General features: G+C 33.3%; 1 protein-coding gene and 1 non-coding gene across 2 annotated transcripts; one reads left to right on the top strand and one right to left on the bottom strand.

Moving 5' to 3' along the window:
- Positions 1-318: 318 nt before the first annotated feature.
- On the bottom strand, positions 319-10289 carry LOC127881194 (uncharacterized). The gene is made up of 2 exons (XM_052428901.1): positions 8678-10289; positions 319-528 (listed from the first exon to the last, which is right to left on the bottom strand). Exon 1 carries the CDS (start codon positions 10073-10075, stop codon positions 9068-9070), a length of 1008 nt encoding a protein of 335 aa, XP_052284861.1. The 5' UTR covers positions 10076-10289; the 3' UTR covers positions 319-528; positions 8678-9067.
- LOC127832759 (U6 spliceosomal RNA) lies at positions 7788-7893 on the top strand. The gene has a single exon (XR_008027112.1). It is a non-coding gene; the product is annotated as a U6 spliceosomal RNA (small nuclear RNA).
- Positions 10290-13760: the final 3471 nt, after the last annotated feature.

Here is a 13760-nt window from a genome sequence, read left to right as displayed (position 1 = left end):
TTTAACAATAGTAAGGAAAGAAGAAAACTAATTATTTTATAATTGATTAATAAACACAGTCTTTTTACCGTCTGCACGTTTTATGTGTTAATATATAATTTGTAACAGTCTGTTCACGTCTGCACGTAGAAAATGAAATAGATATATAGAATTATAGAAATAGTGAAACGGTTTTAGCACGCAAAAAGTCACCGACCTAAATGTAGCGGATCTTAATTAGTAAAATGATAAAGAGGTTGTTTTTATTTAATATAAATGCTAACAAATCACACTTCAAAAAAAAAAAAAAAAAAAAGAAAAAAGGTGCTCCCAGCGAACCACCCCAGGTCATGCCCAGAGCACCCCCCGTGATGGTCCGCCAGGAACATGTCAAGAAGTCTACAGCTGAAACCAGATGATGGAGCTGAAGCACGTGAGAGCCTTCGGTACCACTCCTCACCCGCCCCAGCCCCACCATCCGGCCAAGCCGGAAATAATTATGAAACAATAAATGTATATGAACGAATAAATTGGAAAAAGCCTCTTTACCTTTATCCTATGACCTACATGAATGAAAATGTGTTAATGGTCTGTCGAAATACATAGTGATGAAAAATGAGTGATAATGAAGTTCAATGAGTGAAATGAGATGAGCCCAACACTGGGTTACATAATATATGAAAACAATGATTGAAATGATTCATAGGAATACTGATGATAAAAGAGATGATGCAATAATACAATTTACAATATACAATTCACAAAAACTTCTTCACACAAAATTAACACTGTCACGTTCCCTCTATGATCCAGGATGACAACCCGAGTAACAGCCACTAACGGCCCCGCAGCTGCCATCCTGAAATCAGAGAGAAAACACAAAACAGCAGAGAGAAACTTAATATACATATTTCAATCATAACACTAAATGTTAGCATAAATTGCAGGATTCAAGTCTAATCTAAACTCAACTTTTTTATTTGCATTAACGTCACAATAATTACCCCAATTAATTCAAATTTCTCAGATGGAAATCTTTCAAAATCTAATAAAATGCGATATTTTAATCTATAAATAAGTTTGCAAATAAGATCAAATGGACTAAACAGTTTTTTGTCAAATTTTACATCATTTCTAGTTCTCCAAATTATTTGTCTTGACTCCGACAGCAGAATAAGAAAAACATAATTAATTTCCTTATCATATGAATTATCAACATTAAGATAATGAAATTGTTTGAGAGACAGTTTATGATTGTCTGCAGTTAACACATGCATTAAGAATAATACGACTTTATTTATAGATGTAGAAATATAACACTCAACAAATAAATGATCTATAGTTTCTGGTTTCGAACAAAATGTGCATTTACTAGATCTTATCATATTTCTCGAAAAAAGATATTGGTTGGTTAAAAGAGCATTATGAACAATGGAAAAACATGTGTTCCTACACTCAGGATCTACTGCACTTGAAAAGACATTTTTAAAGCTATTATTAAAATCTACAGATTTACAATCCCTTACACATTTTGGTTCAATCTTCATATTTTCAATAAAGTAATTATAAATCTCTTTAACAGTCCAGAGAGAATTAATATTTGATTTACAGTTTTCTACAAAATCTGTAAATACACTTAAACATTTAACATAAAAAGGGGGAATAATTTCACTATGAGGAATATTATTAGATGCAATTGAAGGATTATATTTCTTCAATTGCAAACCTGTCCAATAAACAGCAAATTCTACCCAAGGAGTATTGTAGTTATTAATTATTTTAAAAATATGACATAGATAGAATGAATGGATTTTTAATTCTAAATTTGGAACATTAAGTCCACCTTTTAACATGTGTGAATACAATGTTTTGCGGGATATAGGCTCTAATTTTCTGCCCCATATAAAGTTGAAGCAACGTTTTTGAAACATGTTTATATAATGACTAGGTACAATTTGAGCTTGTATAAAATATATAAGTTTTGAAAATACAAATGTGTTCAAAATCGAACTTTTACCCTTATACGATTTACCACGAGATTTCCATAAATTAAGAATTCTTTCAAAATTAGATAATAAATCATGAAATAAATCATCATCCGTTAAATCATAACCAAACCTGTAACCTAATAACTTGCAATTTTTTCCCCAAGAAATGCCGAAAGGATGATCAGACCTTGACTTCCATTTCCCCAAAAACATTCCACAGCTTTTCTTATAATTTACCCTTGAACCCGAAACCTTTTCAAAGTCTGACACATGTTTAAAAAATAAGGAAATTGACTTTTCATCTGATAGACAGGTGGTATTGTCATCAGCATAAAGGGACATTTTCACATGAAACTTTCCACCAGGAGTTTTGATACCATTTATATGTGGGTCGTCTTGAATAACCTTAGCAAAGGGCTCTAAACATAAAACATAAAGGAGAGGTGATAAAGAACAGCCCTGACGGACTGATCTTGTCAATGCAAATGGCTCAGAAATATGTCCATTTACAATGACAGATGACCTTATGTCTTGATACAAGACCTTAATCCAATGTATAAAAGAGTCATTAAAGCCAAATGATTGAAGAGTGCTAAACAGAAAAGGCCATGACACACGGTCGAAGGCCTTCTCCTGGTCCAAGCAGATAAAACAAGCTGTTAGGTTTTTCTGCTCGACATAACTTATTATATTACGAAGTAAATGAATATTATCAAAAATAGTCCTCCCAGGTATTGAACATGTTTGAGTTATTCCAATAATAGAGGGCAAAACCTTTCCTAATCGTGTGGCCAAAACCTTTGACAAAATCTTCCTATCAATATTCAAAAGTGAAATTGGTCTATAATTTTTAACAGATGTTTTATTACTATTATCTTTGCAAAGTAATGTTATATAAGATAATTTTTGTGATTCTGACATATGGCCAGATTCAAAACACGTATTAAATAAATACAATAAAATATCACCAAACAGATGAAAGAATTTAACATATATCAAAGAAGTAAGTCCATCACTTCCTGGAGACTTAGTATGATCCATTTCCTTTAATGTAGAGAAAATCTCATCTAGAGTAAGAGGTTGGCTTAACATAGCATTATCATCATTGGAAATTTTAGGTAGGTTATTTAAAAACTTAGAGTTTAAAGAAGGGTCAACAGGTTCATCAGTATACAAATTTTCATAAAATGAATGAAAAGTTTTTAAAATATCATGTGATGATTTCTTGTCCATACCATCATCTATTATATGAGTTATAGTTTTATTAATACCATTTTGAAATTCTTTATCATGAAAATAATTTGAAGCATTTTCATTGCTATTCAGCATATTAATTTTGCTTCTTATGTAGGAACCATCATATATTTTATTTTGTAAATTTTCAAGTTGATTTTTGATATTAATTTTTTCTTCAATATCTTGTGAATTATGGTAAGTTTTAATTAATAGTTTTATTTCTTTGTATGCATTAGATTTCTTTGATTTAGAGTAATCAATACAAAATTCTTTTATTTTATTTTTAATTCCATCCCACCAATCTAAAGTAATATCTTCCGTTCTACTTATTATTTTAAAATAAAACTCAAAGGCTGAAATAAATTCATCATCATTTAAAATTGAATTATTTAATTTCCAATAGGAATTTCCAATAGAAATGGTTTCATTAGAGTTGTTTAAATTAATAATTACATTTACAAAATCATGGTCTGAATAAATGCAAGGTTTAATGGAAGACTCAATACAATTACCAATTAATAAATTCGACACATAAATCCTATCTAGTCTACAACTTATTAATTCTTTTTTAATAGATATTCTACTCCATGTTGTAGTGGTTTGTTTAGGATACAAATGTCTAAAGACATCTTTTAATTTATATTTATCAATTATATGTTTGAAAACAGCACAGCCAATAGGAAGTCTATCAGTATCTCCCCCTGATTTATCTAACTTAGGATTCAGAACAAAATTGAAATCTCCAATAACAACTAGATGATAAGAACTAACCAAATATTTCTTAATGGAGGAAAAATAATTATTTCTATCTCCAGGGGCATTTGGAGCATAAATATTACATACCCTGAAATTTGTGTTTACAAACTCAACATCTGCATATATAAAACGACCATCATAATCCGTTTGAAAACTATGGCAAATAATATTTTTATCAGTAATAATAGTACAAACACCACATGACTTATTTCCATTTGAAAAACTCCAAATATATTTATAATCTTTGGAGATAAAATTTTCTACATCTTTGGCTTTGGAGTAAATGTCTATATGTGTTTCCTGTATACATAAAATGGCAGGCTTATTTTGCAAAATGTAATCTTTAATATACTGCTGTTTCTTTCTGGATCTAAATCCATTTATGTTAATGCTATGTATTATTAAAGACATTCTTGTAAGTTTTGAAATAATCTAAAAATAATTACTTGCACAATGAACGACACCAACGTTTTAAAAACGTTAGTTATTTTTAGAACACTATCCATTACACCGAAACATACAGGACAGACATTACATGAGCTAGAAATAATCGAGGAAAGTGCATGTACAATTAAAGATGGCTGCGCCCACAAAATAAACGTTATCGGGCATTTAATTCTATTGGAGCAGTGATAATAAACTTTAGCATACGGATAGAAGTGAATCGATAAAGATTTATAGCGATCATTCAGACTACGTGCAAATAAGCAGTCGATAGAAAAATAAAAGCGGGGCGGGATACACGAGCATTGGCAGCTAAGAAATAAAGCAGACGAAATATACTTGTTAGATAAATCGAGACCGTAAGACAACATAGTCTGAAACTGGTTTAAACAAAATGTGTACGAGAAAAACACATATTTGTGATTTAAATGGAGACAAATAATATTGGAAAAACACAAATAAACCATAGCAGACGATAAAAAGTATATCGATAGTAATTTAAAGCATGAAAACAAGCAGTCGACAAATAAATCAAAACGGAGCGGGTTATTCAAGTGTAGAAAATGTACACTCAACAGTGACGGAGTGTATCGACGGTTTAAAACATTTCCAACATGATTTAAACACAATATGCATTTGTAAGATAACATGTATTTAAAAGGGGAGATAATTGAACACTTATTAATAAATGTGTACACACGAAACATGTATTTATACAAACTGATGTCTAGATATGTATCAAATTTTACGGGGATAGTGCAATTTAATACATATACAGTGTATTTATATATACAGATTGTTAAATGCTTTAACATTATTACGGGAAAAGTGCAATGTAATATATAAACACTAAAATAATCAAGTGTGCATATGTATACATGCAGACTGTACAACAAAACTACACAGTCCACACCTACACACATGCTATATTGAATACCGTATAAAATACATGCCAATAAAACAGTAAACACTGTGCAATATATATTCAATATATTCATAAAATGAACTATGTTTTTATTCATGCCATATTTATAAATTTTTACTATGAGAATGAAATATACAAGACCCCATAAAATGGGTTGTTTGGGGGTTATGCAGTATTCAATATCCATAATACTAGCGTGTCGTTTACAGTTCATGGTGTTGTAGTTATCAAAATCATTATGCTAAATCGAAGTCCGTTATTGAAAAAGAGGTATGAAACTAGTACGTATGTGGGGACTGCGCATCCAGGATTCCATCTAAAATGGAATCCTGGGTGAGCATCTCTGAGGTATCCAATCCAATGTCCCCGGGTGGCTCACGGCCACTTGCCACCTTATTCCGGGGCATCGGAGTGAACTCATCCAGGTCTTCAACCTTTCTTTTGGAGCTGGCCATACTCACCTCCATTTGTGAAGGCTCAGCAGGCTGTTCTTCATCCTTGTCAACCACGGTTGTAGGAGCTGCTTGTGGTACCTTCTCTTTTGGTTGCTGAGATTTCCTTGGACGACGCTTAGCCTGTTGCCAATTCTCGTCTTGTGTGACCACTGTCTGCTCTTGGACATTATCAGTAGCTGATCCTGGTTTCTCGACAGACTTCGCGGGTGGCACGTCCTTGGAGACTTCAACTGTCTTCTTCTGCTTCAATCTGTCAGCGTATGTCCCTGATGATTGATCGGTGTCCTTGTAACCTTTATCTGGGCACATTCCCCTGACATGCCCTAATTCTAAACACCTTAGACATAGTGGGGGACGTCCTCTCATTGTCACCAAGGCCTTCGACCCACACTGAAATTTGAGCAAGTGAGGTATGGAAGCCTTTAGTGAGTCTGAAACCTCCATAGTGACAAGGCGAGTACCAGACTGACACTTAAAACCACCTAGTTCATACATTTCATTTTCAATGGTTAAAACTGTCCCATAATTAGAAAAGAGTTCCTTCAAAACAATCTTCTTAGTACAAATGGGCATCCAGTGTACTCTCACTTGTACCACCTGTCTGCCATGTAAAGTAATGTCATAAGACACATCTCGGTATTTAATATGACCATTTGAACTTGTACAAAAAGCTTTGCACTTATCTTCATCATCAAAAACCACATCGTAATGGCCGCTCCCAGGGGGACCAGACGCAATGGCCACGATGTCCTCGCTGGTCCAGCCTTTCTCCTGGAGGATATTGACGACATGCACCATAGCAGATCCACGTCTTCCCTGGAAGCGAACCGTCCTACTCGCGATATCCGAGTCCACCGTTCGCTCATCCAAAGCGCCAAACACATCAGACATGATTTCAATCTCTTTAAAAAATACTTTTATCTCGCAAGACCCCAGAGCAGAAAAATACGTTTACGGTATTCTCTGCACCAGGTAAGTTTCAATAAAGACGCGAAAGATTTTTTCGTGACTGTAGTGAAACCAGAGTTGTTAAAGAGGGAACGCCCGTGCATTGGTTGATGTACTGAACCTGTATATCAGCTCGCAGGTTACGCTCTGCAGTGTTCCGCTACGAACGCCAATCACGAGAGTTCCTATTAAGGTTACAGTATACTAAATAATCGTTTTATGTAGGGCTGTACTCTCTAAAAAAAATATCATAGTTGACAGGAAGGCATGCTTTACACTTTAAACTATCGTTCGGGTTTTATCTTTCGGAGATAATGGTAGGGCATGAATAGGTGTTCACTACTGAATCCCTGAAATATGATAAACTTGAAGACTATAGTAAAGCAGTGCACTGAAAAAGGTTACATTCCACTAAGAAACGGCCGAAAACAAAAGTTGCAAAAACAGTCGATTTTGATTCGTGTCAAGTTCTTGCTTGGTTTGAACATGGCGTACCTTTTTTATTGCATAAATCGATTCCGCTTAGAATGGCCTTTAAGAAAAGGTATTGTTATGGGGTCTCTATGTGCAAAATGTTGCACTTATTTTCGCTTAAAGTTGTCGCGCTTTTACATTGAATTATACAGGGAAACTATTTAGTATATTATGACCGACCTTAATAGTGAAGCCATTGTAAACGCACAGCTATTGGCTGGAAAACGCTATTAATAGTGAAGCTATTGTATACGTACAGCTTTTGTTCGGAAAACACAATACGTCGTGGCTAAAAATAGACTGGTAAAATTAGTACATTGCGTCGCAATGTTTAACATTTACCATTCACAGCTGCGCTCTTCTGTTCCGTTGCACGCGATTGAAACGATGTCGGCATCTCATTCGCGTATCCTAGTACGCTGCGACCGTAGAAAGCAAATATACACTGCCGGCCGAAATACCTCTAGGTAAGTATCTGAGGCGGAACACACGCATACGGGCATTTTAGCGCGCATTTGAACCTGCAAAAGTGTGCATCAGATAGCAACACATATATACAGCATTATGGCAACGTCCTTTTTCGTACTGCTTCGGCAGTACATATACTAAAATTGGAACGATACAGAGAAGATTAGCATGGCCCCTGCGCAAGGATGACACGCAAATTCGTGAAGCGTTCCATATTTTTTAGAACAAACAATATATTTAGACTCGGGTGCCTAGCTGCCACCAAGGTTTATGTATTGACACATTATCGCATATCCTGAATTAACAGGACTTCAGAAATAAGTCTATAGACTCATTGAATGTTCCACTGCACGGACATCTTTAGTAAAAGGCGAAATTTTTCTTTTTCATAAAATTTATTTATCACATAATTGGGGTGTAAAACGCCCCAAGTATCCGCTTAAAAGAAATTAAATGATTTCATACAGTACAAGGTGACTTTAAATAATATTTAACAATAGTAAGGAAAGAAGAAAACTAATTATTTTATAATTAATTAATAAACACAGTCTTTTTACCGTCTGCACGTTTTATGTGTTAATATATAATTTGTAACAGTCTGTTCACGTCTGCACGTAGATAATGAAATAGATATATAGAATTATAGAAATAGTGAAACGGTTTTAACAAATAAAAAGTCACCGACCTAAATGTAGCGGATCTTAATTAGTAAAATGATAAAGAGGTTGTTTTTATTTAATATAAATGCTAACAAATCACACTTCAAAAAAAAAGAAAAAAGGTGCTCCCAGCGAACCACCCCAGGTCATGCCCGAGCACCCCCCGTGATGGTCCGCCAGGAACATGTCAAGAAGTCTACAGCTGAAACCAGATGATGGAGCTGAAGCACGTGAGAGCCTTCGGTACCACTCCTCACCCGCCCCAGCCCCACCATCCGGCCAAGCCGGAAATAATTATGAAACAATAAATGTATATGAACGAATAAATTGGAAAAGCCTCTTTACTTTAGGAAAGGTCAGTCAAGTATCCTATGACCTACATGAATGAAAATGTGTTAATGGTCTGTCGAAATACATAGTGATGAAAAATGAGTGATAATGAAGTTCAATGAGTGAAATGAGATGAGCCCAACACTGGGTTACATAATATATGAAGCAATGATTGAAATGATTCATAGGAATACTGATGATAAAAGAGATGATGCAATAATACAATTTACAATATACAATTCACAAAAACTTCTTCACACAAATTAACACTGTCACGTTCCCTCTCTGATCCAGGATGACAACCCGAGTAACAGCCACTAACGGCCCCGCAGCTGCCATCCTGAAATCAGAGAGAAAACACAAAACAGCAGAGAGAAACTTAATATACATATTTCAATCATAACACTAAATGTTAGCATAAATTGCAGGATTCAAGTCTAATCTTAACTCAACTTTTTTATTTGCATTAACGTCACAATAATTACCCCATATTAATTCAAATTTTTCAGATGGAAATCTTTTAAAATCTAATAAAATGCGATATTTTAATCTATAAATAAGTTTGCAAATAAGATCAAATGGACTAAACAGTTTTTTGTCAAATTTTACATCATTTCTAGTTCTCCAAATTATTTGTCTTGACTCCGACAGCAGAATAAGAAAAACATAATTAATTTCCTTATCATATGAATTATCAACATTAAGATAATGAAATTGTTTGAGAGACAGTTTATGATTGTCTGCAGTTAATACATGCATAAAGAATAATACGACTTTATTTATAGATGTAGAAATATAACACTCAACAAATAAATGATCTATAGTTTCTGGTTTCGAACAAAATGTGCATTTACTAGATCTTATCATATTTCTCGAAAAAAGATATTGGTTGGTTAAAAGAGCATTATGAACAATGGAAAAACATGTGTTCCTACACTCAGGATCTACTGCACTGGAAAAGACATTTTTAAAGCTATTATTAAAATCTACAGATTTACAATCCCTTACACATTTTGGTTCAATATTCATATTTTCAATAAAGTAATTATAAATCTCTTTAACAGTCCAGAGAGAATTAACACTTGATTTACAGTTTTCCACAAAATCTGTAAATACACTTAAACATTTAACATAAAAAGGGGGAATAATTTCACTATGAGGAATATTATTAGATGCAATTGAAGGATTATATTTCTTCAATTGCAAACCTGTCCAATAAACAGCAAATTCTACCCAAGGAGTATTGTAGTTATTAATTATTTTAAAAATATGACATAGATAGAATGAATGGATTTTTAATTCTAAATTTGGAACATTAAGTCCACCTTTTAACATGTGTGAATACAATGTTTTGCGGGATATAGGCTCTAATTTTCTGCCCCATATAAAGTTGAAGCAACGTTTTTGAAACATGTTTATATAATGACTAGGTACAATTTGAGCTTGTATAAAATATATAAGTTTTGAAAATACAAATGTGTTCAAAATCGAACTTTTACCCTTATACGATTTACCACGAGATTTCCATAAATTAAGAATTCTTTCAAAATTAGATAATAAATCATGAAATAAATCATCATCTGTTAAATCATAACCAAACCTGTAACCTAATAACTTGCAATTTTTTCCCCAACAAATGCCGAAAGGATGATCAGACCTTGACTTCCATTTCCCCAAAAACATTCCACAGCTTTTCTTATAATTTACCCTTGACCCCGAAACCTTTTCAAAGTCTGACACATGTTTAAAAAATAAGGAAATTGACTTTTCATCTGATAGACAGGTGGTATTGTCATCAGCATAAAGGGACATTTTCACATGAAACTTTCCACCAGGAGTTTTGATACCATTTATATGTGGGTCATCTTGAATAACCTTAGCAAAGGGCGCTAAACATAAAACATAAAGGAGAGGTGATAAAGAACAGCCCTGACGGACTGATCTTGTCAATGCAAATGGCTCAGAAATATGTCCATTTACAATGACAGATGACCTTATGTCTGGATACAAGACCTTAATCCAATGTATAAAAGAGTCATTAAAGCCAAATGATTGAAGAGTGCTAAACAGAAACGGCCAACACACACGGTCGAAGGCCTTCTCCTGGTCCAAGCAGATAAAACAAGCTGTTAGGTTTTTCTGCTCGACATAACTTATTATATTACGAAGTAAATGAATATTATCAAAAATAGTCCTCCCAGGTATAGAACATGTTTGAGTTATTCCAATAATAGAGGGCAAAACCTTTCCTAATCGTGTGGCCAAAACCTTTGACAAAATCTTCCTATCAATATTCAAAAGTGAAATTGGTCTATAATTTTTAACAGATGTTTTATTACTGTTATCTTTGCAAAGTAATGTTATATAAGATAATTTTTGTGATTCTGACATATGGCCAGATTCAAAACAAGTATTAAATAAATACAATAAAATATCACCAAACAGATGAAAGAATTTAACATATATCAAAGAAGTAAGTCCATCACTTCCTGGAGACTTAGTATGATCCATTTCCTTTAATGTAGAGAAAATCTCATCCAGAGTAAGAGGTTGGCTTAACATAGCATCATCATCATTGGAAATTTTAGGTAGGTTATTTAAAAACTTAGAGTTTAAAGAAGGGTCAACAGGTTCATCAGTATACAAATTTTCATAAAATGAATGAAAAGTTTTTAAAATATCATGTGATGATTTCTTGTCCATACCATCATCTATTATATGAGTTATAGCTTTATTAATACCATTTTGAAATTCTTTATAATGAAAATAATTTGAAGCATTTTCATTGCTATTCAGCATATTAATTTTGCTTCTTATGTAGGAACCATCATATATTTTATTTTGTAAATTTTCAAGTTGATTTTTTATATTAATTTTTTCTTCAATATCTTGTGAATTATGGTAAGTTTTAATTAATAGTTTTATTTCTTTGAATGCATTAGATTTCTTTGATTTAGAGTAATCAATACAAAATTCTTTTATTTTATTTTTAATTCCATCCCACCAATCTAAAGTAATATCTTCCGTTCTACTTATTATTTTAAAATAAAACTCAAAGGCTGAGATAAATTCATCATCATTTAAAATTGAATTATTTAATTTCCAATAGGAATTTCCAATAGAAATGGTTTCATTAGAGTTGTTTAAATTAATAATTACATTTACAAAATCATGGTCTGAATAAATGCAAGGTTTAATGGAAGACTCAATACAATTACCAATTAATAAATTCGACACGTAAATCCTATCTAGTCTACAACTTATTAATTCTTTTTTAATAGATATTCTACTCCATGTTGTAGTGGTTTGTTTAGGATACAAATGTCTAAAGACATCTTTTAATTTATATTTATCAATTATATGTTTGAAAACAGCACAGCCAATAGGAAGTCTATCAGTATCTCCCCCTGATTTATCTAACTTAGGATTCAGAACAAAATTGAAATCTCCAATAACAACTAGATGATAAGAACTAACCAAATATTTCTTAATGGAGGAAAAATAATTATTTCTATCTCCAGGGGCATTTGGAGCATAAATATTACATACCCTGAAATTTGTGTTTACAAACTCAACATCTGCATATATAAAACGACCATCATAATCCGTTTGAAAACTATGGCAAATAATATTTTTATCAGTAATAATAGTACAAACACCACATGACTTATTTCCATTTGAAAAACTCCAAATATATTTATAATCTTTGGAGATAAAATTTTCTACATCTTTGGCTTTGGACTAAATGTCTATATGTGTTTCCTGTATACATAAAATGGCAGGCTTATTTTGCAAAATGTAATCTTTAATATACTGCTGTTTTTTTCTGGATTTAAATCCATTTATGTTAATACTATGTATTATTAAAGACATTCTTGTAAGTTTTGAAATAATCTAAAACATAACTTGCACAATGAACGACACCGACGTTTTAAAAATGTAAGTTATTTTTTGAACACTATCCATTACACCGAAACATACAGGACAGACATTACATGAGCTAGAAATAATCGAGGAAAGTGCATGTACAATTAAAGATGGCTGCGCCCACAAAATAAACGTTATCGGGCATTTAATTCTATTGGAGCAGTGATAATAAACTTTAGCATACGGATAGAAGTGAATCGATAAAGATTTATAGCGAACATTCAGACTACGTGCAAATAAGCAGTCGATAGAAAAATAAAAGCGGGGCGGGATACACGAGCATTGGCAGCTAAGAAATAAAGCAGACGAAATATATTTGTGAGATAAATCGAGACCGTAAGACAACATAGTCTGAAACTGGTTTAAACAAAATGTGTACGAGAAAAACATGTTTATAGAAGGAGAGATAATCCCACACATATTAACAAATGTGTACACAAAAAGACTGGATAGAACTGAAACATGTTCAAACATGTATATATTCATGTAGAGTTTTACAATGTTTAAACATTTTATGGCAAAAGTGCAATATAATATATATATATTTACATAAATGTATTTATGCTTACATATTTTTAGACCTTTAACACTTCTGGGAATAGTGCAATTAACTATATGAATAACTACATAGATGTAGAAAAAGGAATAAGCAATTTCGAAGTCCATAAAGCATGCGGTTTGTTTCCAGGCCATTTTTAATATAAAGCAATCCGTTGTGCAACAATCAAGTCCATTTATGAGTCCAATCAATACAAACACTACATTCTATGGGGGGACTGAGTCGCCAACATACCATCATAGATGGAATCTTGAGATAGCATGTCAGACATATCTATCCCCCCACTCTCAACTTGTTCGACCCCACTAACTACCCTGTTACGGGGCATTGGGGTAAATTCCTCCTCTGTCTCTAATTTCCGTTTTGAAGTACCCTCACTTACTTCCATTTCCTTGGTCTCAACCACTGGCATTTCTGAAGTGACTTGAGACGGCGTCTGGTCACCGGGAGGAGAAGTAGCAGGGGCCGCGTCCTGCGTCTCGGGGGCCTTCTTCGCCTTCTTCCCCTTCCGGACCACATCCGTCCACGTCAATACAGAACCTGTATCCTCAACAGGCTTCGCCACCTACGAGGCCTGTTTTCCAACTGAAAGAGAGACTGTCGGCCTGATGA

Source organism: Dreissena polymorpha, chromosome 5 (genome assembly GCF_020536995.1).
Source record: "Dreissena polymorpha isolate Duluth1 chromosome 5, UMN_Dpol_1.0, whole genome shotgun sequence".
Classification (NCBI taxonomy): Eukaryota; Metazoa; Mollusca; class Bivalvia; order Myida; family Dreissenidae; genus Dreissena; species Dreissena polymorpha.
Note: the sequence above shows the minus strand (reverse complement) of the source record. Positions and strands in the feature narration are given on the sequence as shown.

Coding starts and splice junctions, on each gene's coding strand:
- LOC127881194 (XM_052428901.1), bottom strand. CDS start 10,075: ATGTTTCAAAAACGTTGCTTCAACTTTATATGGGGCAGAAAATTAGAG.